This window comes from Xiphophorus couchianus, chromosome 5 (genome assembly GCF_001444195.1).
Source record: "Xiphophorus couchianus chromosome 5, X_couchianus-1.0, whole genome shotgun sequence".
NCBI classification, from domain to species: domain Eukaryota; kingdom Metazoa; phylum Chordata; class Actinopteri; order Cyprinodontiformes; family Poeciliidae; genus Xiphophorus; species Xiphophorus couchianus.
The window spans coordinates 29,940,250-29,967,922 of record NC_040232.1 but is presented as its reverse complement, the minus strand read 5'-3'; the positions used below and the strand labels follow the sequence as shown (position 1 = coordinate 29,967,922).

Below are 27,673 nucleotides of genomic sequence, written 5' to 3'. Positions count from 1 at the left end.
TCCAAGTTTGAAACAAATTTAGTGATGTATAAGGGATAAAATACAATTAGCGACTGCAAAATCGGCAGCAAATATGGAGATCGGCTTAAAATAATAAAATAATAATAAACGTTTTTAAAGATGGGATTTAAAAGAACCAGCAATTTGTGCAGCTCTAGTTTACAAAGGAACCTGGAAACCTTTAGAAGCTAATCTGACTGAAGGTGCAAGAGCTCAGGGAAGTAAATGTACCCTGAAAAAAAACTGAAGAAATTTTTAAACCGCATCCTGAAATGGGTGGAGAAAAACATAAACAATGGTGGAACAATGATCAATGATTTCCACAGAACCATGCATGTAAAAAAATAAAAAATAAAACCAAAAACCAAGTGTACTGATCAATAAAGTTAGATTTCCCTTTAGCTAAAAGAAATTAAAAATCAGGACAAAGAATCCTTTTTTCACCGTTTTATTTGTTTTAAAACCAACCTCATACATGAGATTATAAAGCCTGAAGAATCAGGAACATTTCTACTTTTGAGCTGCACTGATAACCAAAACCTGGAATATATAAATAGAGCAACTTAGTTAGTGGAAAAAAATATGACATTTGTACTGATTGCCCATTCATGACAAAAAAAACAAAAAAAAACAATCAGGGTTTTACCAACAGAGGAATATGTTTCATACAGTTATTTTAACAAAAGAAAAAAGCATAATGAGAAACAAGCTTTTAGGACATAGAGGGGATAAAAACAGGAGTGAAGGACCAAACAATTAGAGTAAGGATGAGTGTGCGTGTGTGTGTGTGCGTGTGTGTGTGTGTGTAGCCTGGTATAAATGCAGGAGAGGAGCGTGAGTCACCAGCAGGACACATTTTTACAGATGTCTTTCTTTTTGCTGTCCCATCACCATGAATGCTGATGAGCTTGTTGCCATGAAAACAGGATAGCTACAGAGGCCAGGAGGTCACATGAGGAGTGCAGTGATTGTTAGGGATAATATGGGGTTAAAGGTACACAGATATACATATCTACCTATCTACCTATATAAATAAATAAAACAAAACAAGTGCTGAGCTACATGACGCTGCAACGAAGCTATAAATGAGCCATAATGAGGCAACAAAAGCAGTTTTAGCCCAGAAAAAAAACGTTTAGTGTTCAGGACTTTCCCAAAGCGCTACATGAGCACTGATTGAATTCAAGCAAAATTAGAAAACACTGTTTTAGCTACAGCTCATCATGGTTGGTTGATGGTTGATGCGTTTTGGTTAAGGATATTTCTAGGTTTAGGACAATGAACGATGAACCATTTAAAAAGTATGCTGCTCCATTTTTTTTTAGATTTGTTTTCTGCCATTACTTGATGAAGATAAAGTTTATATATTGATGAATTTTGAAGATGATATTCCTGTGTGCGTTTCCTCCTACTATTCCGTTTTCAGGTTGCAGTATTAGGACACACCGACTTTTAAGACAACAAAAATCAGATTATCATCTCCACCATCCAACATGGAAGCTTCTAAAATAAATCCCACATCCAAACAAATGGGCATCAGTGCAGACACACAAAGTATGGAGACTCATTCTTGCTAAATGTGAAGCATCAAGTCTATCAGTAACCCTACAAATGCACAGTCACGGTCAAAATAATGCTCAATATAAACATGAAGGTTTTGCTTTTAATGATGCATCTGAAGAGTTCTTTCAACGTGGTGAAACCATCACACAACTTCAAAACAACTATTTTTGTCAAATCCACACAAGAGCAACATTTTACACGCAGACACACACCACCACTAGTATCCGGTTGAATGTCCTGCACACTTTCTGGCATCATTCTGGCTGCATAAAGGTCACTTGTGCCAGGAACAGCTCAGTTACATTGGTTGATTTCTTGACACGGACTCTGCTTTTGAGGACAGTTCATCAGTTTTGAATAGGATGGGGCCAGGACTTTTGTTAGGCTGTCCTACGATTCTACTTAAATAGTTTTAAAACAGTCAAGCACGGTGGTGGCAGAATCATGGTGAGAGTATGTTTCACTACCAGTTGTATTGGTGTAACGCACAAATCAGATGGAGTGATTTGTGCGTTAACCTCACATCGTCAGCTAGAGGGTTGAAGCTTGGACATCATCGGGTGTTCAAACAGGAAACTGATCCCCAACCTACATCGGAGTTGGTTTAAGAACAGTTAATACTGCAGTCGGTAACTTTTATAAACAAAATGTTGTTTTACATATTTGTTAAAACTGTTACTTTGTCGTGTCAGCATAATGAGACAGGCAATCAGTGGGAAAAAAAAGCTCCTTCTATTGCCGTCTGAAGAAAAGAACCACTCCTGGACAAAAATGACCAATCAGAGCCAGGAGGAAGGTTTTAGTGTTGTCAATGAACTTTGTGTACACACTTCTAAATGCGCTACTGGCAGAGAAACAACTTTCCGCTCCAGAAAAACCGTTTATTCGCCATGATTGGCGGTCATGCCAAGTAGCCTGAACATTCATGGCAGGGTTTGCTGATTTGAAGAAGCCGTAGCGTACCAGAGAGAAACATGGAGGTTGTGAACAGCGCATACACAAGTATGATTGACAGCGCTAAGATTCTCCTCCTGGCTCTGATTGATTGTTCCTGACAGAGCAGTGTATTTCTGCAAATGGCAGCATGATCGCAGGGAAAAGGAGTGTGATTTTCCACACTTGTTATACTGTCACAACATAGTGAGAGCTTTAAAAAACATGTAAGAAACCATCAATTTATAAAAGTGACATATTGCAGCTTTAACATAAGGCTTTCTCACAAGCTGGTCTATCCCAGGAAAGTGTCCCATTTATAAGTTTCCTAAAAGTACAGATAAGAAAATTGCTCAAATATCGGATCAGAATTTTGCTGGAAGCTGGTTGATTGGTAAGAAAAGCATGTTGTTTTTTTGCAGCTCGCCACACAACATTTATGAAGGTGTATGTACAAATTTGTTCCTGTCTGCTTAATGTGTGACCCTTATGGATTAGAGAAAATCCACAAGAAATTCCAACTTGTGCTAAAAATTATTCCACCCTGGCAAAAATACTTAATAAAAAAAAGAAAAAGAAAAAACAACCTACAATCAACACATATGAGTATTATCAGAGCAGGCACACTTCTGACTGACAATGTAAATGAAAACCAACCTCTAAACTGACTTTTGGTTAGATCTGGTGATCCTTCATTTATTTCTGCGATACAAAAACTTTAAAGAAAACCTTGGAGCACAGCTGATCCATAGAGTCTGCATTAATGCTAGTCAAAGTCACAGCATCTAAATCTCTCCTAATGCAGAGCTTTTCAGATTAATCAGCATATAAACTGCGCTACTGCATGCATGCGTCAGAGAGCGAAGCATTAACGCCGTCGCATTTGGCTCAAAACAAGCGTTTAAATGTCTGTAAAGTTAGTTGCGACACCCTGGAGTGAATGGAAATCAGCAGCTTTGTGAACAGACTGCCTTTTGTCATTTAATGGCCATCTCAAACTATGCAACTAAAAACGTTTATCTAAGTTTAGGGAGATTTCCGAGCTCCGACTTTTAACAAGGATTATTTGAGCAATTACCTCACCACACCGACACAAAGCCTTCTCGCGGTCAGACCTCTCTGTTCGCTGTGCTGCTGCCAGCGATCTCAGCTGGACGCGGTCTGGTTTTCGCAAAACGCCACCACAGAAACCAGCGGCAAAAGATGCAGCAGCTGCTCGTTATTTTCTAATAGACAGCTGAAAGAATGAATTGTTGTCCGACAGCGTGAATACATTCAAGCTGGGATAAGCCTCTGAAAACCGTTCCAGCAGTTAATTAGGGGGCTTTCATTTGAGTTTTTGATTCTACGCCTCGTCTTATTGGGGACATTCGTCTACCAGGGTTGAAGTATGACAACATGCAGCTTCAACGTTTAAAACAAGCCGAGTTTTAGCACTTCCTGTAGCCATCAACAAGCGTCCAGCATAATGTTGGCTTGATAAGTGACGGCCCTTCCTGGGGGAAATGCCAAGAGGAGCTTTTGAGCAAAGTCCACCAACATTCAATGGCTTCAAAACTGGGGCTTTGGAAATGTCGCCCAGGAAGATTGATGTCAGCGTTTCAAACCCAGTTTTGATGTGATTGTGGCATTACTGTCTTGTTGGAATACAACTTTATCTAAATTTTAACCATCTGACCCAAACCGACATTTTAGGAGGTAGAGGAACAACCCAAGAACCTCCATCATAAGAGAGACCAGTGTCACTTTCCACACTACTGGCCACTGCTTCAAAACCCACACCTTGAAACTGGCCCAAGTGGACAAGTTATCATCTCAAGTTATCAGCCAGGTATCCAACCAACAGGACAAAGATCCCAAACAAATCAAAACTGACTTTAGACTGGATGAAGCAGGATCTAGCATGGTCCAAACCGTCAATCCTACAGAACATTAGCGGCTACGCCCTAAAGCAAGTCTGAGCCAGGAAACCACCAAATGTAACTGAGTTCAACCAATTCTGACAAGCAGAGCGGTCAAATATCCAGATAAAAAATAAAATATAGGCTTTCCGCAATGAAACTGGGGAGTTTGTATTTTCATATTTGAGACGTTCTGATCATTTCTAGATTTAAAAAAAATCACAACAAATTCCAACTTCTGGTTTTTAAAAACCAGAACAGAAAGGAATGACTAAAATAAATCAGTAAAATGCCAAACTGAATGACATCCAGGCTGAAGATGAGTATATGCAAGGCTAGGCTCAAAATTATACATACCCCTGGCAGATTTAGATCTAAACAAGATTTTAATTTTACCAACATGCTTCTTCTGACTGGTAGTAATATTCACATTCTGCAGCCAGAGTACAGACACAGAAAAAGAGGTAGATAAAAATTTAAAAAATGAGGGTGATGGCATGGAGGACTTCAAACTGCACAGATTTAAAGCTCACCACAATAATAATCCCAATAATAATCAATGGAAATTACAGTACGACAAGAGTTTCACTGCTGCAAAGCCCATAAAGATTTTTCTTAAAGATTATTTAGAGAGGAGTAAATAATTTTTGATATGACATGTTTAATAAAATGTAAATTAAATACAAAAAAATATTATAGTCGAAATCGATACTCCCCTTGTTGTATTTTAAAACTCCTTGGTTGAAGGAAAATAATTTTGGATCTAAATCTCTGGGAGGTATGAATAATTTTGGGGTTCATACTGGAACCACAGGAGGAAAAGACCTGAAAACACATCAGACGATGGAGGAGGAACCCAAACTCCTCTTCCTGCCTCCCTCTAACACCGTCTCAACGTCTTGTTCTAGTCATCTTCTTGGTGACACACAAACTAATCCCTCATTATGGGATGTAAGCACAGACACCCCGGAGCCCTGTTTTCTTTTTCTTTTTCCTTCAAGTTTTCTTTCCTCCCCATATCGGAAAACTCCAAACAGAACAGATTACTGTAATCTGGGAACACTGGTGCAGACAGATTAGATTAAGCTCATTACACAGGGAAAATGCCGCAAGAAAGGGTTACTTCCACCCCAATCCACTGGTTCAATACACCTCAGGTCACACACACACACACAAATATATATTTTTGGTCATTTGAGAACACCAAAAAAAGCTGGTATCATATGTAAAACATAAAATCCCTACATAGATTTTCTCCCACATCATTCAAAAATGATTGCAAATTTCTGTAGTGTTTCTTTTAATAAGTGCAAATAATTCAGCACGTTCGTCTCCCCCATCATGCCTCTAAATGCTTCCTTTAAAATCAGCCTCCCTTGGTAGTTACAGCCCAGATGCTGAACAGGTCATACAGACAGACAGAGGAAGGAGAGGTTTGGTTCATCCAGCTGTCTTGGACACAACATCGTCACGCTCAAGGTATGAGAGTGTGAATGAGAGAGATAACAGTACTGCAGCCAAGTCTCCACCTCACTGTTCTTTCATCCTGTGCGTTTTCGTTTTAGGGATTCCAGCTGAACGACAGAAACAAAGTATAACTACGTACATTTGACTCACAGGCAACAAAGTGGAACAGGTTTTATTCCACTATTACCTCACTCTCTACCATCTTCATCCTTCCCAGGGCATCCTTTGCGGCTTCCTATTAAAAAATAAATAAAAAAGGAGAATGAAAATGTTTTCCAAAGGGGAAAAAAAAAAAAAATCTGACTACCCTGACCCGCCCACACTCACCCTGTTGCCTTGGCTGGAGTATTTTTTCACAGACTCAGAAAGTCCTTGGACGAAGCGCAGCAGCACGTGTTCATACTCTGCACATATTGTGAAAACACGGGTAACATAATTAAAAATAACGGCATGATTAAACGTTACAGTCACAACATGCAAACACACTCATCAAGGACATGGATATGATGGCAAAACTAGATGTTTGAGCAAGTTTAATAAAAATTAAATAAACAATACAGTGTCTCTCAAATGCATTTGAGCCTTTAAACATTTACAGACTTGTCACACAGAAGCAAATTTTGAGGATTTTTATCATGGTTTCTCCAGGTTTCATCAACTCAAATTTAAGACTTTTAAAGACTAGTATAAATGCTCCATTCATACTAGCCATCACCCTCATTTTTTTAAGACCTACATCTCCACAGAAACGTATGAACTTTGTCCAGCCAACTGGCGATAAATTATCACTTACTCACGATAGATGCAAAAAAGCTAGCTAGCTAATACACCCAGGCTAGGTATGTTAGCAGTCAGTTAGCACTAGCTTCAATTGTCTGGAGTCACAGAATCCAATGAAGAAGTCTGCGTGCGACTCAAACGTTTACCTGACAGAAAAGTCCCGCAAGAAACAAAAACATATAATATGGAAAATTAAGACAAAATTAAAGACCTGTAATTAACATATTGATGCTAAACTTACTTTTTAAAAATGAATGGAAGACATTTTAAGGCCTTCATTTTAGATTTTATGTGACATACAGTACGTATCCTATGATACTGAGGCTACTGCTTTCATATTCATGCAGCTAAATAAAAGAGATCTGCAAGCTCAAAAAAAAAATCAAGAAAACTATTACAAATGACCCAGAATAAACATATCACTTGAAATCTTTCACTGCGCCTGCCATGCAGTAGTCGGGAGTAATAATTCGGACACAGCTCAATCGTTTCTGCTGATCTGAGACCTGGCGTGGGGCGAGTGCAACCTTCGCTCACGTCCCAAATTAGAAATCCTGAAATGAGCGTGAAAGTGACCGAGCACAAGCTTCGCAAAGGAGATACGTACACAGAATTAAATTATATAACACCTAAAGCCATAGGATGAGTCTGATGCACATGGAGATGAGTGTGTGGATAAACCTTTGAGCTATGAATCTGCACTACCTGTCAGCAGAGCAGGAGAGGCTCGCTCCAGCTGAGCTTTCTGCCAGCGCAGCCTGTGCGTGACCTCTTTGTGTTGATGAATGAGGTCAGATGGGGGATCGCGATGGTTTTTCCGGTAATCTGCAATCTGAAAGACTTCAGTAATGAGCAAGTGAGACCTTGGCTAAACAGATGTCTTGCGCACAGGCTTGGATTACACAAACCTTCCTCTCCAGCCGCTCCTTGTCGTAGTTGAGGAGGCTGAAGCTGTGGAGTTTGTACTGAGGAGGAGAGCCGTCGGGGCGACTGCTTCTGCCGCTCGACTCGTGTTTGGGTTTCGACTGAGGAGCTGGAGCCTTACAGGAACAGAGGAAAAACAAACCCAGCTCATCAACATGGATTATCCTCACACGATACTTGTAAGTTATTTCCGTTTAGAGGTGATCAGTAATAGTTAACTAAGCAGAAGTATGGTTGATACAGTCCCGCACATGCAAATAAAGTCAGTTTGTCTGACTTTATTTGAAAAGTATTAAAAAAACATTTTTCATATTCTGGACGCTGAACGTTACTGTAAGACTCAGTAACGTTGCTAGACTCAGGTGAGACGTAGACGATTTCTGCAGGAGGGCTTATTGCAGAAATACACCAACTGCCCTGTTTTGATAAGATATTAGTCATCTAATTCTCTTCTATATTCTCACACATCTTCTCTCTGACATCATGGCACTTGGTCTCTTCTCCAAGATATTCGTTCTAGTGCCAAACTAAAAAATGTTGGAGCGTGAAGCAAAAGCCTTTGTGTTTTATTGATTCTTATATTATCCAGTCGGGCAAACTGTTGGCTACTCACTCGCTCCTTTTGCTTCTCTGGAGGAGAAAGTGGCGACACCGGCTCCAGAACGAACCACTTCTCCGTCGTCGGGTGCAGGTCCACTCCTGAGAGAGGCTCTCTTATCTTCACCCTCACCTCCAGCTTCCCACCGGTAGCTTTACGGCCATCCATCACCTGTCCAGACACACGTGCTCTCAGAGAGAATCGATGCAAATGCTTGTGTGAGCCGTACATTTGATCATTAACGCTTACTTCTATGATCTCTCTGATTTCACAGTGGTTCTCTAGAGCCTCTAGTTTCAGCTGAGCAGTGCCTACTGCTCTATCCGTCTTGAACAGACCTCTGCAGAAACACGGGGTCGAGAAAGTAAATGGCAAAAGATACAACATGCATTGATTGGTGATGAATAGGAATGCAGCTGCTGACCTTTCTAGAAACTTCCTGTTGAGGCTGAAGAAGGACTTTTAAGAGCTTCTAAATCATCTACTAAATGTTGAATCAGTTTCCTCTATTTTAGTTCCTTTACATTTAATTACTGCATTGACAGTAAGTCTTTGCATGCCTTAGCAAGACTTGATTATGTTGTTCATCCTAAAAGGTGGGGTTTTTCCACGGATGCCATTTCTGTGCATCAAATTTAGTGATAGAAATCAGTTTTTTATGTGACTTAGATATAAAAAAGCGCATTACAAATGGGAATGTTCTTCAAGAGCAGGATTTGTTGGGCTATAAATCGTTTTGTCATGCAGTCACAACCATACAGATACCTAAAAAAGAAGTTATAAATGGTTCATATTGTCACTTTTATTGTTATCACAACAGTACTGCAAAACTTTAAGTCCATATCGCCCACCTCTAATCCAACCAGATGCTGTTAGTGCAGCTGAGGTCTGAATTAATGCATAGATTAGATGTGGCTTCAGCAGCTGAAACAAGCCGCTAATCAATATTTGTACTTATTTTGAATATTTATGGTCTTCTGAGTCCCATCAGCCCTTGTATGTCCTGGGGTCTCTTTGTTTTAACTTGTTTCTAGTCAGTTTTATTAAAGTCATTGCGTTTTTTTATTCAGTTGCATGTATTTTATTGAGTAGTGTATTTTTTCCTGACATTTCGACGACACTGTAAGTAGTTTTACCCCTTGTGGACGACTTCAAACTTGATGCCTTTGGATTGAACAACCCGTTTGAATCCTCTGTGGGTTCGGTTAATGTTGAGTCTGAACTGCTCTTTGAACTCTGGACTGCTGCTGTTCTTCACCGTGCCGGTTTTGTCCCTCTGGGCGTCCTCCTACACACAAACGCACCGTTCAGCACAGACGCGTGCAGCCAACACCGACTAAAAACAACTAGCCGAGAAAAAGACGGAGCCTCACCGAGCTGGGAAAGGGAAATTCGAATTTTACGCTGGCATCCAGATCATTAGGAGAGACGCCTGTGGAGTCAGAGCTCGGTGTGAATGGCCTCAGATTTACCAGGTTACGAAGCGCTTACCTCGAAGACGCATACGTCCTCCGTACCTGATGGAGCCGGCAAGTTGATGCCTCGGATGATGTACAGTACCAGGTCACTGGGAGACAGGTTGGAGTTGATCCTGTGTGATGGACAAACAACCAATCAAGATAAAAGCCAAATAATTTAGCTTGTTTTATGAGTCACGCAGCTTTTAGCTTGATATCATGCTGGAACAGAGATGCACTGAGTCACAATGAGTCACTCTGACTCAGCTCCCACAGCACAGAGGTAAAGCAGTCCATTTCCAGGACCAAAACATACTTCACTAAATTAAAACCCTGCTTCATTGGAAGAGAAATAAATGATAAGCAAAATGAAATGGAATGTTTTTATTTGTTTCCGGCATATTTATCTAACTTAATCCATCCGTTTCTAACTGTATGACCATCTCACTCTATAAAACATGACTTCTCTTTTACATTTCTATAACTAAGGACAACAGTTTTGCTATCCAAACTATGAGTAGTCTCTTTGGGAAACTAATCCTAGATGGATTCAACCTCAAGAATCCCAGTGATCAATCCTTAAATATAAAAAAGACAAGAGTAAAATCTGATGGGGATGAAACCGATTTACTTTGCGGAGTTGAAGGTTCTCTCCTGGGTGAGGCACTTGGGGACCGGGTGGCCCTTCGCGTGGGCATTCTTCAGCAGCTCTATGTACTTCATAGTCTCCTCAACCAGCTTCTCAGACCTGAGGGGAGACACAAGAGAGACTTTTGCACAAATACTGACGGCAAGACATCTGAAGTCAGCAGAGACAGCTGTCAAGGCGCAGTGTGACAGACCGTGCTAATTGTTACACCCAACAAATGTTGAGTGTTTGAAAATCAACGCATGATGCTTTTCAGAGTGTAAATATGTGGGAAAAAGGAGAAGTGAAAATATGTTCCTTACTTCAAAGCCTCGCCTACATTGCCCATGAGCGTGAATTGCTGAGAGAGGTCCAAACATTTCTGTTTGACATCGAGACACAAGAAGAAGATGATTGTGGGTAAGAAAGCATGTGCTAGCAAAGGGACGGAAAATGTGGAGAAAATGGAAAATAACTTACAGATTTATAAAAAGATTCACAGCCCAATAACATTAAGAGGCTGGGCAAGCATTTTAAAAGGTGATGTGAAGGAATATTTATACAACAGACTTTTAAATGAAAAGGTTTTAACCTCGTGTTGCTTTCGTAGGAGATCCATGAGTGCTTGGTATTTTTCACTGGAGCGAGGAGAGGCCCGGGAACGGCTCAGGGAATAATCCTCCTCACTCACCGGAGCGCTTGGAATCTGATCCAAAGCAGTGAGAAAATGTGATGAAAGTCTTTAAAAACAGAAACAGGAATCTCCTAAAACAGTCGAGTAACGAACATGACAAAAACAAAACAGCACTAAATCTATAGTGTAAATTGCTTTTACCACATGGGCCAAAACTGTTGAAAATACCCGAGGGCTGCATACATTTAAATGTGTTTTACTTCTTTCTAGTTTCTTGAAGTAGAACATGTTTGTTTATTCTCAGCAGCAAGAACAAGATATAAGTCACAATTTTCTGCATTAAGCCCAGTTTAATAAATGGGGGCAATAAAGTCTGCTTTTGTAAAAAAAATTCTGGATGTCTATGATCATATTTCCTATGAAAACCACACAAAATGGGTTATTGAAAGACAAATCCTTTGTGTCGTGTCTAAACCTGTCAATTTGGAAAATTTTGTTTGTCTGCCTCTTGTCTGAAAGGCCTCTCACATCAGTAAAAAAACCCAACATATATCAGAGATATCCCTCTGCGTACATTGGCTGTTATGTCAGACCAAATACTGGCAATCAAGTAGTTTAACACATAAGCCACTGTACTATCCAAGCTAAAACGTTTTTATTTGCAACATGTCATGGCATCTTTGAAATCTATTCAAATATTGTTTTTTTTCCTGTTGGTTTGAAGTGAGCATCCGGTTTGACACCTGTGTGATGTCCCGCTGATAATGAGACAAACAGAAACACAACATTCTGGGTAAATCCATGGAGGGGCTGAGTCAGACAAATCAATAGGTTATATGAAGCATAGCTGAATAAAACAGTCGGATATGATTTAAAGAAAAAAAAAATCATTTGGGATGAAAGGTATTAGTGTGGAATAATAATGTATGACAGATGACAACAGAGCTTCCTATCTGGAAGCAGAGACAGAAAACGTAAGTCTAAAAAGGTCTCACTTTCCACCATCTTGTTTCTATTTTGCACTGAGTGCAGCTGTAAGAATTATTAGCCAAAGCAAAAATCTTTATAACCTTTGTGATGTCAACGGGAAGGCCAGACTTTGCAGCCGTAACCATGGGTTCCAGTCCTTTGGCATGTCTGAGGTGCTGTGCTGCTCCAGTCATGTCCTGAAAACGACCAACTATGTGAATACATCCACTGCTGCACAGCAGACTGTCAAGAACAGGCAACAAAATGTCCACAAACAGCAGAGAAACACCAAACAGGTGGGGAAAAAATAAACAGCCTGTAGCTCACCTTCATCTGTTTGGAGCGAAGAGCTGCACGCAAAAAGGCCTGTCGTCTTAGCAACAGGAAGTCTACCTGTTGCTGGGCTGAAAATGTAGTGGGAACATTAATCTGGTTTTTAGATTTATGACACATTTCACACATGAGCAGCACCCCGCAAAAGTATTCACACCCCAGGAACCTTTCCACATTTGGCATTTGGCATTTCCTGTGCTTGAGCAACCAGGAAGTAACATTCCTGCCCCTTATTCTGACACCCCTAAAGAAAATCTATTGCAAGCAACTGCCTTCAGAAGTTATCCAATTGACAGAGTGTAATTTAATCTCGGTGTAAATCCAGCTATTCTAAATAGGTTTGGTACAAATTAAACCATTCTGTTTCCGATTCACGATGCTTTTTGTGGTAACTCACATGAAATAAATTGATGCTAACAGGTATTAGGGCTGACGATTAGTAATTAATTGTGATGTATCTATTACAGAAATAAAGTCGTCAATGAATTTAGCAATCGATTAATTATCACATGGAGTATACAAACTAAAAAAAAGGTCATTTTCAGAAAAGATTACCATAATTACAGAGCAGTAATTATGCCAAAACTGCACATTTTTAAGTTCAAACTTAATTCAAATTCAAAAACAGTTTATTGAGCCCAAAGGGAAATGTGAAGTTGTTGTAGCTCATTTAATAAAGAGGTTGTGGGCAGGAAAGATCTTCTGTAGCAGTCTGTATCACAACAAATTTGTAGATGTCTCTGACTAAAGAAACTGTTTTTCTATAACAGTCTCATGAAGAGGATGCTCAGGGTTGTCCATAATTTTTTTTTTGACTTTTTCTTTGCACCGTCATCTCCAGCGTTTCCATTTTAGATTTACAAAAAAATCATTGCAAATGTCTTAACCAAAACTCCTCAAATGGCATAGTTTTAGCTTCACCCGCTTCAAATTCATTACAGTAATGCCATGTTTCTTCATTTTTGACAATAAAATGTTAATTTTTGTATTTAAAAAATTTATTTTGTTTGCTTATTTGCAATAGTTAGAAATGCTTACATGCATTTCTAACATTGTATAAAACAGCTTTAAGTAGTTAATGAAAAATCTATAGAATATGTCATTTTAAAATCTGATTGATTGAATAAATGATTACTAAGATAATTGTTACAATGTCACAACATGGTAAAATTTCAAGTGTTTCTTTTATTAAGGCACTGCAGGTAGAACATGCAGAGTTTTGAACCAACCTTTCGGTCCCAGTTTTGGAACCGAGGATCCTGCAGGGATTGGGGGAGCCGGAGACTTTGCTTTCTGCACAGGTGGACGCACTGCAGGCTACAGAAAGGAAAATCATCAGACAAACAAAATACCTCCACAAACAGGATGGTTTAAACTATGGCCATAGCTTGGAATAAAGACAAATCTACCATATTGTACATTAACATGAAAAGCTGGTTCTGTAGTTACTGCTTTGTCATAACAGATCATAAAACAACCAAGCAATCCTGCAGTGCTTGGTTGGAGGTGCAGAGCAGGAAACAATACTGATAAAAAGCAAAAAAAAAAACTTTCTTTGAAGCTGCAGGAGCTGAAATGGCACCAAATGAAGCTTTTCTTTCTTTAATCCACAGACAGATTTCCTGGCTGCACTGGGATATTTGGGCCATTTGTGCAGCTCTCCATCTTTTTCATCCCCACCTTGGCAGCCTCTTTCTGTCCATCCTCATCATCGTCATCATCATCTGCGTCGGCATCCTGATTCGCTATTTTCATAGCCGTTTCCAGGACACCTATCAGGTTCTGCTGACTCCCTTCTGAGCCCTGGAGAGGAGGACAGCCTGGAGAAAACACACACACAAACACTCAAATAAGCTTAACAAGTCAAAGCTTAACAACTGGAGTCAAAACCTGACACAAAATATCCAGGAAGTTACCAGGAGGCACTGGCAGATCATTCAGGTTGACAGGTCGGCCTGCGCTGTGAGCTTTGATGGAGTCCTGGTATTGCTGTTTGGGGAAAAAAGGAAAAAAAAAAATCATGGATGGTTTTGACTTAAAACAAAACTCTGGGAGGCTGAAAGAAAAAGGGAGGCAAACAAAACCAAAGTGACTGACGCAAGCAAATAACTCAGAATTGGAAAAATTGGCGGGTAAAAAAACCAAAAAACTCATCAATACAGCCAAACTTCAGTAGAAATCATGGAAACCCACTCTGTAGGTGGAGACTATTTCCAAGAACACATTAAAAAATAATTTGTACAAAAGCCATGCATTGATTTTACAAACATCTTCACATCTGCAATAGTCATAAAGCAGACACAGATCCAGCCAGGTAAATCACTTCCTGCTGATACGAGATAGATCTGCACCTCGGTTCTAGTCAGGAACTCTGCTGAAGTTGCTTTAGTCACAAACACAGCAGATGCAGACAAATATTTTCTTGCAGTGAGCCACAAGTCGAGACTTCACAACGCAATCCTCAAAGCTTTACAGCATCTGTCGGTTTCAGGCAGGAATCACACTAAGATCGTTCCAAATCAATAGGTTATCTAAATATTTTTAATGCAACGCCGCAGAGGCAAAAGAAAATCTAACAGTCATTCAAAAATAAAAAGCATTGACTGAACTGAAAAATTATGTATTGGCAGAAAAATTAATTCTTCAATCTTCTGTGAAATTCCTGACCCAATGCACCGTCCCCGCTCTTCATTTTATCCCATGTCAAAATGTCGGCTTTCAGCCGGTGGTATTTTTTCACACAAACTCCTTAGGTTTTACAGGATATGAGGCTGCTCACCATAACTACAACATACATAACTAAAAAGCAAATAGCACAAAATCATGCCCGAAATATGTGACATTTCATCTAAAACCAGGTAAACTATGTTAACACAGAGAGGACCATTTGTCCAATTGATACAGCCCAAGAGCAGATCTTCCTCTGCATGTAATTTCAGATATGTAATAACAGACATTCAGAAAGGAGTTTGGGAACTCTTTAAGACACCCAGTTAGCTTTGTAAATTTGCCCCAATGTGTCAAAAAAGTTATATTGATAAAATAGCTAATTTTGTGAGATGTTTAAAGCAAGTGAATTTTTCAAATGTGATTAATGTGTGCAGCAAAAGCGATTCCCTTTAAAAAGGATTGAGGATACCTTAATAATCCGCTGGTGCATGCGAGCTTTCCGATCGTCTCCTTTGCTCTTGGCTCCCTCTGCTGCCTGCTTGTAAAAGTCCATCCTCTGCTTCAGGGCCTCTGCCACGCTGCTGGGAGCAGGAAGGTCTGTAAAAAGACCAACACAAATGCTTATGGATACTAAATTTAACATGATTATGTTGTTTTCACAGCTCAAAGACAAAATTTGAGCTACCACTCAAACATTTAACACAGAACCCATGCATGTTTGTTAATATACCTTAAAAATATTATCAACCCTGGTCCCTTTATGAAAGGTTTTGTGTTTGGATTCTTGTTTTGACTAAAGTAAACAAAATGTTCTCATCTTGCCACCTGGTGGCTAAATTCTGCAATTGATCAGAACTGATTAGATTCCTGTTCAGTTGCCATTAATGTTTGTCTGGCTAAGAGAAAATAGATTATTTTTTCAAATCTTATATACTGAGAAAAAAATAGAACAAAATCCTTTATCCTCTGATCAACTTTAATAAACAATAAACAAAAAAAAATACTTTTTAAATACACTCAAATCTCAGTGTGAGTTTATACGAGTGCAATTTTAGGTACATCTATTTAAAGATTATAGATTTTTTCATAAGAAAATAGTGAACACGAAGTATTTAAAAGGCACCACTGAGAAAGGAGGATCTTACTGTTGGTGGCTATCTGGGTGGGTGCAGGAGCAGCAGGAGCAGCAGCAGGTTTGGCAGAAGTCTGAGGAGGAACAGGTGCACTCTGCTGCTCCACTGCATCTCCTGCAGATAATCAGAACAATGCAAAAGTAAGTACTGGTTACCTTAGTAACAAAAACTTAAAGGTGGGATATTACTCTGACCGCAACATTCTAAGTAAATATGAGCTAAATCAGTTAATTTATTATTTATTTAATAAGCACTGATAAAATCTAAATCAGGAGCACTGTAGGCAGGTAGGCCGTTTAATTTTATTGACTTAATTTCAGCTCAATTATACCTGCAACTCATAAAATAATGCTAAATATCTTCAGTAAAAAAGACAGTATTGACTCTCAAAGACAAATAAATCATAAAGCTTGACTGCAGCATTTAAACTTGGTGGTAAAATCAACATTTATAACCAGTAGCTCTGTCTAAAAGAAGCAATTACTTTAATTCTTATGTGTCCTATAATAACCATAAAAGATAAAGTGTCCTGCACTGGCTCCAGTCTTTAATCCTGGATTCATAACAGAAAAGATATCTACCCCTGTTGCCTGAACCTCAACTGAGATATTTGTCAAGTTTTTCTCATTTTAACTGCAGTGCTACAGACTCACCTGGAGGGGGGGGTAGCGAGCTCAGTTCCACTGGTTCCCCTCGGTCCAAAGCCTCCACCAGCGAGTCGAGCTTCTGCAACGATGGAGGGCAGAACATCTCGTTGACTCTCTTTAATTTTGAAGCAAACAGATCTGCCAGAGCGGCTGTGTTACCTTGGCAGTGAGGTAGTGCTGTTTGGCCAGGTTGATGTCACCGCTCTGCTTGGCCTGAATGGCAGCCATCTTATACTCCCTCTGTCTGGACAGCACTGCCTGTTTCAGCTCTACACAGAGCGAAATTATAAATACAAGTTAGTTTCCTGTCAGACGGAGAGCTGTAACGGAGACTAGGTGATTCTACACAGCAATAACATGAAATCTTACCAAGTATTTATAGTCTAGTTTCTAGTGTAAATATATTAATACGCTTGAAATAAAATAAAACTAACTTTTCAGCAAGATATAGGAGCTTGTTTGAAGTCCAAAATTCCTTGTTTTAATATCTTGTTTTAAGTGAAAACATGTCAGTGGAACAAGTTATTTATCAATATTAAGAAAGTATCGACTTAAAACAAGCTCCTATAGCTTGCTAAAAAGTTACATGTAGGGACACACCTAATGATTATTTTAGTTATCAATAGAGCTGATTATTTTGATGATTAATCAGATCAATGGCACATTCTACAGATTTTTTATTTAAGTTTTTTTTAATACAATATCAGGAACATTTAAAATGCAAATAAACAATTCAATTCCTTTTTTTTTTTTTTTTCCTCCGAAGAGCTTTTTGCTGCGCTAGTGGCTCGTATTTTTTTGGTACAGTAGGCAGACAGGAAGGAGGGTGAGGAGAGGGGGGAAGACATGCGGTAAAGGTCGTCGGGACCGGGAGTCGAACCCGCGACGTCCGCGTCGAGGACTAAGGCCTCCAAACGTGGGGCGTGCTAACCCCCTGCGCCACCACAGCACGCCCCGATTCCTTTTTAAATGAAAAAAAAAACCCATTTTATAGCCCAAGATGCAACAACACAGGATCCTTCAGTTGAACACTTGATCATTTGTAGCAAAAAACATACTTATGACATCAACATGTGAAAAGCTCAGTCCTTTCTGCTTGACTTATCAATATAGTGAAGGGCTGATCTGTTGACTATTTTTTCAATTAATTGATTAATAACTGGATATTAATACAACATATTTTTCACTGAATTTGTACCAGGTGAAGCTCATCTTAAATGCAAAATGTAAATATTTTTTGTACAGTTTTTGCTTAATTACCACTCTGACTATGTTGTTCTTTCAGAAAATGACTTTTTTTTTTTTTACCTGGATGCTCCAGTTAACAGTTAATCGATTACTAAACTAGTTGACAATTATTTCAACAATCAAATAGTTACTATTAATCTGATACTTTTGAGTTGGTTTGTCTTATCTCAATCATAATAATACATTTGGACTAGAAACTACACTAAATACACTCAGTAAGACTTGTGAAAGGTGTTCCCAGTTACCCGAGTGCTGGGCGTCAGGTTGACCGGGCGTCAGGGGGGAGATCGCAGGCGTTTCTGGGGTGATGGCAGCAGCTGGTTTTTGGGGAGGGGTCAGATGTCTAGGTTTAGTGTTCAGAGTTTCTGGCGCCGGCTCCCTCAATGGTTTCTGATTAGAAGGAGGGGAGGGAATCAGCGCAGGCGGTTCTCGTTCCTTAACAGGTTCAGGCTCGGCTGGACCGTTCGATTTTGCGCCAATGGCAACCGGAGGAGGAATCTCCTCTTCATTGATTGGCTTCCCTTTTTTCACAGACGTCAACATGGATTGCAACGTCTACAATTAGAGAGGACAATCATAAACACACAGAGTCGATCTGTATATAAACAGAGAATCATAATGTTGCACATTATGATTGAAATTTTTTCATTTTGTTTTATCAGTTTACCTTCAACCCTCTGTCATATCTTCGAACTTTACTAGTCTCGCCTGCAGCCTTGGCATTGGCTGTAGCCTTCTGATACATATCAAGGCGCTCCAACAGGCGAGACTCCAACCCTGACGCTCCGCCGGGAGCGCTGGGAGAAGAGACGCTCGCTTTAGGAACAGTGGGAGTGACGGCGGGACGCGTTGGAGCAGGAGTGGCCGCCTCGTCATCCTCCAACACTTCATTTAATTCTGCCTGTGAACAGAGCAAGAAAAAGAAATACACAAAGCAACTGAGATAAGAGCTGCATCATTATGGCAACAAAAAGGTAAATGTGGGACACTGTGAGTAATTCAAAAAGTGCCCAGAAATATGACTTAAGACCTTATTTTTAATGTCTAAAATTGATGCAAAGTGTGTGTTTTACCAACAGGTCTTCATCATCCAAATCTTCGTCTCCCATGTCCTCATCATCCAGATCTTTCATACACAGAGCCGCCATTCGCTCAATTTCAGACATTGGAACAGGAGCTGAAAAGAAATAATCAAAAACAAACCAAGAAGGCTTTATTGTTGAGTCATTTAAGATGAATCAATGATCTTTAAAGTGAGGTCACAGTCGTTGTCCTTCTCTTTGATTTTCACTGATGTTCTGTGGTTTTTCCCTCTGAATTGGACATTCTTCTCTCCATATCGATTGAACAAAGAGTTTCTTACCTTTTCATTCTTTAAGAGAAATAAACTGAGTCTTGGTTTCCAAAGTTTTCTCTAATCCCTCGGGTTTGTTCATATTTTCCCTGCTATCTCTCGGTCGGTAAAATGCAAGAGAAGTACACTCACATCTTCCGTCCCCTTTCTTCCCTTGTGGTCTCCCTCCTTTCCCTCCTCCCACCAAACTGAGGAGCTCTGCCTCCAGGTCCTCGTCGTTTCCATCATCGTCCATCCCTGCATCCGGGGTAAGGTCGAGAAGAAGCCCCATCTGAGAGGCAGACAGCAGGAGAGCCACTGAATTGCATGTAAAGCTAATATTCTCTACTTCAACAAAACATCATTTTAAATGCACATTAGACCACTTTAAGCTTTGGTCACAGCACAGATTTGATTTCAGTCAGGAACTATTTTCACACTCATCCCAAAAATCTCTGATGAGTTATAATATTTTTCCATGGTCCTACAATCAAATGTTTAGCACTAATGGAAAAGCAAAAAAAATTTTAAATAAATAAACTACAACCTTATTGTGCCTTCGATAAGTAGCCACACCCTTTAACTTTTCCACATTTTGCCAGAATATAACAACAAATTTCAATAAATGTTATTAGGATTTTATGTGAGAGATACACATAAAGTATGCTCTTTTTTAACAATTAAAAATAAATAAATAGTTGCATGTATTTGTTTTTAAGCCTCTTTTACTCTCTTACGCCAAGATAAAATTCCTGACAACCAGCTGATTTCAGACATTGTCCAATTAGTAATTAGAGTCGGCTTTTGAGTAATTCAATTAAATTTTTAGTTTAGTTCAATTCAGAATATTTATACTGCACCAATTCACAACACAGGATTTCAAGTTACTTTACAAAAAAGTTATTTCAATTCAATCACACATACAGTCCAAATGATCCCAGTTATCAAACAGTGCATTTAGTTCAGTTCGTCATTCAATTTGTAAAAGTTTTCTATCCAACATAAAAGGTTCAAGGCACGGAAGTAGCTTTCTGTAGGATCCACAGCTGTTAGTTCTGGCATCTTGTATTTTACTGATGTTTTTTTTTTTTTACATTGTTGTTAAGTGTAAACCCATTTTTTTAAATCTACATTTCACACATTTCTGTGGTGTTTGGTGAGCTCTGCCTCAGCTATCCTTCCACGTTTTGATTTTATTTAATTCCAGTATTCTTTGCCGTCTCTTTAGCCGTTTCATCTCCTTTCAATACTGACCGATCATTTAAACCTTATGAGTCAGACACATCTTCTCCATGACTAAAAATACCTCCAATCTCTTGTCAGATGAAACATCAACGCAGTACTTTTCCACTAGACAGTTTTTCATTTAGTTAACTCCAGGAGATAATTTTATTGGCTAGCAGTGAATTAACATCAGGCACAATTTACAGAGTTGGCTATGGGATATGACAGGTATTACCTGTTTGGCTCTGGCTGCCCCTTGACCCCGGGGAGGAGGGTTCCTGCTGCGACTCATGGGCTGTAAACACCTGTGAAAAAACCGAGTTAAAATAATTAAAACCCTTTGTTTGAAATAATGCGGCAAAGAAAATTATCCAAACTGTCACATATCGTATTAGCGTCCCTACTTCTGTTAGCTTCCAGCTAAAAGAAACCTCACAGCTTTTGCATTTTCTGACTGGCTGTTTTTACCTTCACAGCTCAAGTCAATGCTGCTTTGCTCAGCTCGGTCACTCAGATTTAAAACTCCTTCCGTACAACTTTAACCAGATAACAAAGACGGGCACTCCTATGTGTAAACGCTTAGTTTGAAGTGTCAAAACAAGAGCAGTACGCCGTGTAAATGACTTCCTGTATGGCGCTTTACGGCTGGTCGGAAACACGCCCATAGTTGACGTAAAGCAGTGACGTTTGGTCCTGTTAAAGGCACACGCAGCTCAGGTGAGCAGTTTCAGGTTGGTGAAAAAAAAAGTTTTAAAAAAAAATAGGCCTTAACATTAAAAGACTTAGTAGAAAAAAAAGACAAAATTTCGCTCGAGCTCAACTGATAACTTAATTTAAGATGCCGGTTATGTTCACGACAGTTTTCCTCTGAGCTAGCTAGGAGTAATTGGTTTGCTGCATGCTCAAATATTTTGGGGAATATTTTCTTTCGGTGTAAATTGCTTTGTTTGCCCTAAAAATCATTATTTGATGGTTAGTAAAGTAAAATTTAAAAATCTTGTTTGCATTGTGTTGTATTCTGTCATATCTTTAAATAAACCTTTTTCTTTCCTTTAGTTGGCAAAAATTACCTAAGGGAAAACAAAGTTTAACAGCAACGGTAGAAAAAGAGAAAAGGTTTGAAATTCAGTGCAGTTGTTTGACTTTTGTTTAGAGGTATTGGAGTATCTTTAATCTCGTATTTTCAGTCCCTACCCATCAAATATGTTTTTGAACTCCAGTTAACAATTAATCTGTTACTATACTTGTTGACTGTTATTTCATAATCAATTAATTGTTTCAGCTCTACTGTCTTTAATTGATTAGGAGTGTTTTTGTATGTTTTAAGAGGACATGGCTCCACCCCAGACTCGGTCCCTGATGTCAAAGAAAAGGACCTGTCCAACTGATGAATCCTCCCAGACACGGGAGGTCCAGGTTGTTCCCCTTCCAAAGGCATTTAGGACTTGAAGAGAGCTTCTAATGGTATTACATTTGAACAAACTGACAAGTCAGACATTTTCTTTAATTATTAGGATGCAGAAGGAGATATTAAAGAAGCCGATAAGATGCTGCAGCAGACTGATCTCCAAGAAAGTGCAGCAGTCCCAAATATACAGCACGAGGGAGAGGAGCGGTCCAGTCTCTCAAAAGCAGATGAAAACAACTCAGAAGAGGTAGATGCCACAGACGTCTCAAATAATGGGAAAGAAGAGACCACTGTCTGTGATCCCAGCCATTGTTTTGAGCTGGAGACCTGCTGCGAACAAACTAATGATTGTACCAACGGAAATAAAACAGGTTCAGGAGAATGTAGTAGATCGCCAGGCCAACCCCAGATGTTTGTGTCCACCGCTGAAGACGACAGAAAAACCGACTGCGATGTTTTGGAGAAGCAAGTGGTCGGAGAGGAACGCTCCAACTTGAAGAGAAGTCAAGACACCAACGACAATAGGCCCAGCTGCGGCACGGCGGACGTCAAGGAGTCGGCGGCGGGTTTACCGGTCAAGAAGAAGCGAAGGATGGGCATGTGTGGTCTGACAGAGACGGAACGGAGTCACATTCTACAGGCACAGCAGCGGGAGAGTGTGGAGGAGGGAGCAGAGAGCGCAGGAAAATCCGTATGTGATGAAACCGCTGAGCCTTTAGCTTCAGAGGACGATGTCCCCCCAAACCATTTACACTCCACACCTCCTCATGCCTCAGCAGACGTCAGAAAGGAAAGGGAGGAAGAGCATCAGCCTGATGATCACCAGTCAGTGTTTTTTACTTTTTCAATTTCCGTGATATTATGCAGTGAAGAAATTAGCTTACATTACATATATCTTGAAATTATATTTTTTGAAAATGGTCCCAAAGCAATAATTGTATCATTATCGCAATAACTTCAGGGACAATTTATTGTTGAGCAAAATTTGTTATTTTGACAGGCCTACCTCAAAAGGTGCTTTATTGCAGTATACTTCATTTAGGAGTATCAGTACATAGAAGGAGATGAATTTAAATAAATGCCTCATTTTTATTAGTAAAAGAAATGAGACAATAATGTATATTTCTATTCCGAGTAACATATACTGAACTTTGTGATTGTAAAGTAACAAAATGCAACAAAAGTACAAATGTAGATACCTTTGCAAGCCCTTTAAATATGCTTCTTTCATTTTTACCTTAACCTTTACCTTCAATGCAGAGCTGAAACCGAAGTCCACGGTTCTGTGACCGACACGGACGGAACCGGTACCACAAGTAATCCAGGATGTTCAGAGGAAAGAGATTCTGAGGCTAAAGACGGATCTCTGACTGATCCAGAACTAAATGGCAACACAGAACCAATTCAACTCGCACAGGAAGGGGAAGAGAAACATCTGGAGAACCTGCAGCCACCAAAAGTCAAGGACGTCGCTCTAGAGCCTGAAATCCAAACCAAAACAGAGGAAGATTTGTCACCAAGAGAACAAATGAATTCTCTCCACGCTTTCATTGCAAAGCAGCAGGAGGAAAGTGACGCTGACGCGGCTCATCCACACAGGTGCAGTGTGAACGGGACAGCAGATGAAAGCAAACTGGAGGTGACTGATGGGAATGGTGGTGGTGGTGAAGAAGGAGCTTCCTCTGCAGCGACTCAATCTGTAGAATTGAACTGTGAGGCTTCACTGGCTCCCACTGCCCAAGAGATGAGTAACAGCGTAAGTAGAAGACCTGATGTTGACCCTGAAAATGATTGTTTTGGCTGATTTTAATGGGTTTTCTGTCATTTAAATGCACAGTAAGAAGGAATGGATAGTGGAGGATTTGGGAGTTTAGAACAAAAGTATTAAAGCGTTTAGCTCAGGAGCTGATGTAATATTTACAGATAAAACTCAACTCTGAATCATTTGTGTTAAGAACACTAGAGGTACTAGGTTTTCGATTTCTCCCCAGACTTACTGAAACAGTGCCAAAAGAACCAACGACTCTTGATGGCTCTGATGGCTCAAATTAGCATCCATTCTTCAATTGTAAATGTGGTCGTTGACTGTCAGGCCTGAAGGTAGGAGTGTGAATAGTCCATGTTGGGGGTGGGTATCTATGATACCAACAGATCAGATCTCCTGTAGGTAATGCTCTTCAGTCTAGTTTTGAAGCATACATGAAGTATTTTTGGAGAGATGTGACCTTTTGCAGCTGATGTTGTGCTGCATTATCCAGTCTAAGTCGAAGTCTAAGTCTAAGGAACAATTGTGCAACTGTGAGATGCGTTGAGGCCATTACCAGGGTACTTAAGGGTACTTACAATCCTTCAGGTCATTTGGACTATCTCTAGACTGCATAGGAGTGTTGTCTACGTGGACTAACTCCAGCACTTCTAGTGAAAGAGCTAGACTTTGTATTTATTTAAAGCTCCCTGTGTGTGTTTGCACAGTGTGATCCGAATGATGATGATGATGCTGCTGGTCCCTCTGTCGTCCACTCTGAGCGCGCTCCAACCAGGAACCCGGAGGACTCGTCGGGCTCTGGAGTCTTAGATTACGTGTCGGACTCACAGCTCAACACCATTGTTCTCATGTAAGAAAAAAATCGAAGACGATACAGGTGCATTGAACAATTTGAACATAGTCAAAAAGTAATTTTTTTCTGCAGTTTAATTATAAAAGAGAAACCCAAGCATTGATTGATTACACAAAAAAGAGATAAACTTAAAGCATTTGCTTTTTAGTTATTAATGATCCTGGCTTGCAGCAAATGGAAACCCAAAATTTACTTTCTCACAAAATAAAAATATAGAACCTATTAAAATCAAATTTAATACAGAAATGCTATGTAGTGCTGTTGTCAGTACAAATAAGACTCCTGACTTGACAGTTGGCTAGTAGGCCAGGACAGTCATCCATGGTGGGTCATTGCTAAAGAAACTTAATGTTTATGGAGCGCTGTATCCAAGCATGTTAATGGAAAGTTTAGTGAAAGGAAAAAGTGTGTTTTTGTCAGAAGCAAGCAAATTCCTTCATAAGACTTCACAGAAGTGGACAAAAGACTGGAATTTGAATATTTAAATGCTTAATAAGCTTGTAAGTTATAAAATAATGGCTTTAATCACCTATTTATGATCTAACCAACATTTTGCTCTCATCTAGTGAGGAAATGAAGGAAGGACCTGATCCATCGGGTCATCTTGAAGATGCCACAGAGCTGATCTGTGGACTGATCAGAGAACTCTCCTCTCTGAAGTGAGTGGAAACCATTTCTGTCAACTATTTGATCTACTTTTATGTTTCATTTTACTACTTTTGTCATGTTTTCTGTCCTCTTAACTCATCTCAGACTCCTCACTCCTTAGGGAGTGACGTGTTTTATTGCCCTTCAGTACTTTGATCTTTGTCGCCTGTGTTTCTGTCTTCTGATTGGCTGCAGTAGCTCTGCCAGCTGTAAATCTTGTCTTGTTAAAACTTCAACTAAAGCTTTGACGTGACTGCTAAGAGAAATTGTTGAGTTTAGGGAATCTGAGAGGCTGTTAGCATCAAGAGCATAACAGGTGGCGCTCTTTTGTGTTGTCAGATGATTTATTAAAGAGATGTACAGGGTTAATATAAACTTCACTATCTCCATGAACTTTACTGTCCTCTAGAAATTAAAACCTGTGAATCATGTTGAAACTTCAGTGTTGTACTGGTTGCTAGCAAAACGACCAACACTGGAGAGGAGATCATGATCAGCAACCAGGTTTTTTTGGACGTAGATGACCGACAGTCTATCCTCGTCTCTTCTTCACGTGACACAGATAAAGTGCAAAGTGTTTATATTTCTTAAGCTTTTTTGCATTACAACCACAAACCTCCAACGTATTTCATTTTATGTTATAGACTAAAAACATATGCATTTTTACTTGTACATAACTTTGGTTCTGATGGTAAAAGTCTACCTCAAAACTTTCAGAAATGGGTAATAACTATTTGCTTTCATTACCTTGCTTCACATAATGTTGCTGTACATCTTAACCCTTGATGTATAGCTTTAAAGATTCTAACAGTGGATCTTTATTTACACATGATGAAGCTTAAAAGCGAGAGCTTAGCCCCGTTTTTTTCCCTTTTTGTTCTAGCCGAAAGGTTATGGTCGCCCATCGAGAACTGGAGAACCTGCGGCGTAAACCTTCAAGAAGCTCTGTACGTTAAAGACTGTTTTCCAGACGATTTTGTTCTCATGTTTTTCTCTCGTTTAGAGTTCCTTGGTAAAGTACAAAAGACGACACAAAGTATTTCCCTAGTTTTCCACATTTTTCTGAATGTTTGCTTTGGCTATATTGATGATCTAGTTCATCCTCAATAAATCTATGGGATTCATACGACCAGAATCTATTCTTAACCTAGGAGGACCGATGAGCTGCTTTTAGGTATTTTAATGTTACAACAATTTAATCAGTCTCAATGGCTAAATTTACCAGTCTGCTATTAATTAAAATGTCTGGTTGAAGGATGACGTTTTTGAGTGTTTCGCAAATGCATTAAAAATGGAAAACCAAGAAATTACATTTTTGTAATTAATCAAAGCCTTTTGTCAGTGATGCTCAAAACAACCGTTTCCACTGATCATCCTTGAGATGTTGATAAATGGACTCCACCTGTGGTAAGTTCAGTTGATAGGACTGGATTTGGAAAGGTCCCACAGTTGACAGTGCAGGTCAGAGGTCACAGTTAGCTTCTAGACAATAGATAGAATTGTCTAGAGGATACGGAAATATTTTAATGAGCTCAGTGGCCTTCACCATTGGTCAGTGGAAGATATTTGGAACCAGCAGGACTCTAACCAGAGCAAGCTGGGCATCTAAGGTGAGCAATCAGGGGAGAAGGGTCTTAATCAGGGAGGTAACCAAGAACCCTATGGTCACTGTCGGAGCTCAAGCTTTCTTCTTCGGATAGAGGAGAATCTTACGGAAAGGACAGCCGTCTTTGCTGGTCAGGATATAGGGAAAGATGAATGTTCAGCAATGTTCAGAGACATCCTGGATGAAAAACTGCTTTGGAGCATCTTACCTTCAGACTGGAGCGACAGTTCATTTTTCAGGACAATAACCCAAATCACACGCCAGTATCTCAAAGTCTTCAGAGCCACTCTGTTAATGTTCTAGAGTTGCCAAGCCAGAATCCAAACTTAAATCTGATTGAGCATCTATGGCAGGGGTCTCAAACTCCAGTCCTCGAGGGCCGCTGTCCTGCAGTTTCTAGATGTGCCACAGATACAAAACACTGGAATGAAATGGCTTAATTACCTCCTTGTGTAGATCAGTTCTCCAGAGCCTTAATGACCTAATTAATCTATTCAGGTGTGGTGCAGCAGAGGCACATCTAAAAGTTGCAGGACACCGGCCCTTGAGGACTGGAGTTTGAGACCCCTGATCTATGGAGATGTGCTCTATGGAGCACATCATCAGCTATTTACATTATATTAAAGTTTGAATACATAGAATGATGATGTAAGACTTTTATCATTAAAACAGAAACAAACATAAGAAGCTATTTACATTACTGTAAAGGAGCGGAATAGATCCAACCTTTGTATTTTTGTTTAGTTGTTGTGTTTTGTTTGTTTGTTTCTTACCGTAGTGCTAACAGCATTTTTTTTTTAAAATGTAAAGAGAATAAAAATTTAGAACCTGCAATACTTAAAAGAAAGGGAAACGCATCAACAGAAATTTATATTACATTCAAATCAAACACTTTCCTCCTTTATATTGCTTTTTTAAGCAATTTGTTTTATAATAAAAGAGACATACAAA

The 27,673-nt window shown here is 39.6% G+C and overlaps 2 protein-coding genes across 5 annotated transcripts; one reads left to right on the top strand and one right to left on the bottom strand.

The window, feature by feature from the left end:
* Positions 1-432: 432 nt before the first annotated feature.
* cc2d1a (coiled-coil and C2 domain containing 1A) lies at positions 433-21,078 on the bottom strand. Of its 3 annotated transcripts, XR_003595515.1 has the most exons (29): positions 20,911-21,078; positions 20,678-20,747; positions 19,372-19,510; positions 18,959-19,062; positions 18,553-18,786; positions 18,131-18,440; positions 16,797-16,906; positions 16,644-16,716; positions 16,003-16,104; positions 15,327-15,454; positions 14,104-14,176; positions 13,868-14,007; positions 13,417-13,504; positions 12,182-12,258; positions 11,956-12,051; positions 10,844-10,957; positions 10,575-10,633; positions 10,255-10,371; positions 9,684-9,757; positions 9,540-9,598; positions 9,303-9,454; positions 8,416-8,506; positions 8,182-8,337; positions 7,553-7,684; positions 7,350-7,476; positions 6,192-6,268; positions 6,052-6,099; positions 3,154-5,971; positions 433-2,982 (listed from the first exon to the last, which is right to left on the bottom strand). XR_003595515.1 is itself a non-coding variant. In XM_028017625.1 (28 exons), exons 2-28 carry the CDS (start codon positions 20,732-20,734, stop codon positions 5,939-5,941), a joined length of 2,970 nt encoding a protein of 989 aa, XP_027873426.1. In that variant the 5' UTR covers positions 20,735-20,747; positions 20,847-21,078; the 3' UTR covers positions 433-5,938. The 3 variants fall into 3 exon arrangements, 2 of the variants coding, with proteins under 2 accessions (XP_027873426.1, XP_027873425.1); XM_028017625.1 differs by having other exon boundaries at positions 433-5,971; positions 20,847-21,078; XM_028017624.1 differs by having other exon boundaries at positions 433-5,971.
* On the top strand, positions 21,052-26,576 carry LOC114144621 (uncharacterized). Of its 2 annotated transcripts, none has more exons than XM_028017661.1 (7): positions 21,052-21,159; positions 21,770-21,858; positions 21,957-22,675; positions 23,111-23,606; positions 24,323-24,465; positions 25,035-25,127; positions 26,000-26,576. In XM_028017661.1, the coding sequence occupies exons 2-7, from the start codon at positions 21,775-21,777 to the stop codon at positions 26,070-26,072; spliced, it is 1,608 nt and encodes a 535-aa protein (XP_027873462.1). In that variant the 5' UTR covers positions 21,052-21,159; positions 21,770-21,774; the 3' UTR covers positions 26,073-26,576. The 2 variants fall into 2 exon arrangements, with proteins under 2 accessions (XP_027873462.1, XP_027873463.1); XM_028017662.1 differs by lacking the exon at positions 21,052-21,159 and adding an exon at positions 21,482-21,541.
* Positions 26,577-27,673: the final 1,097 nt, after the last annotated feature.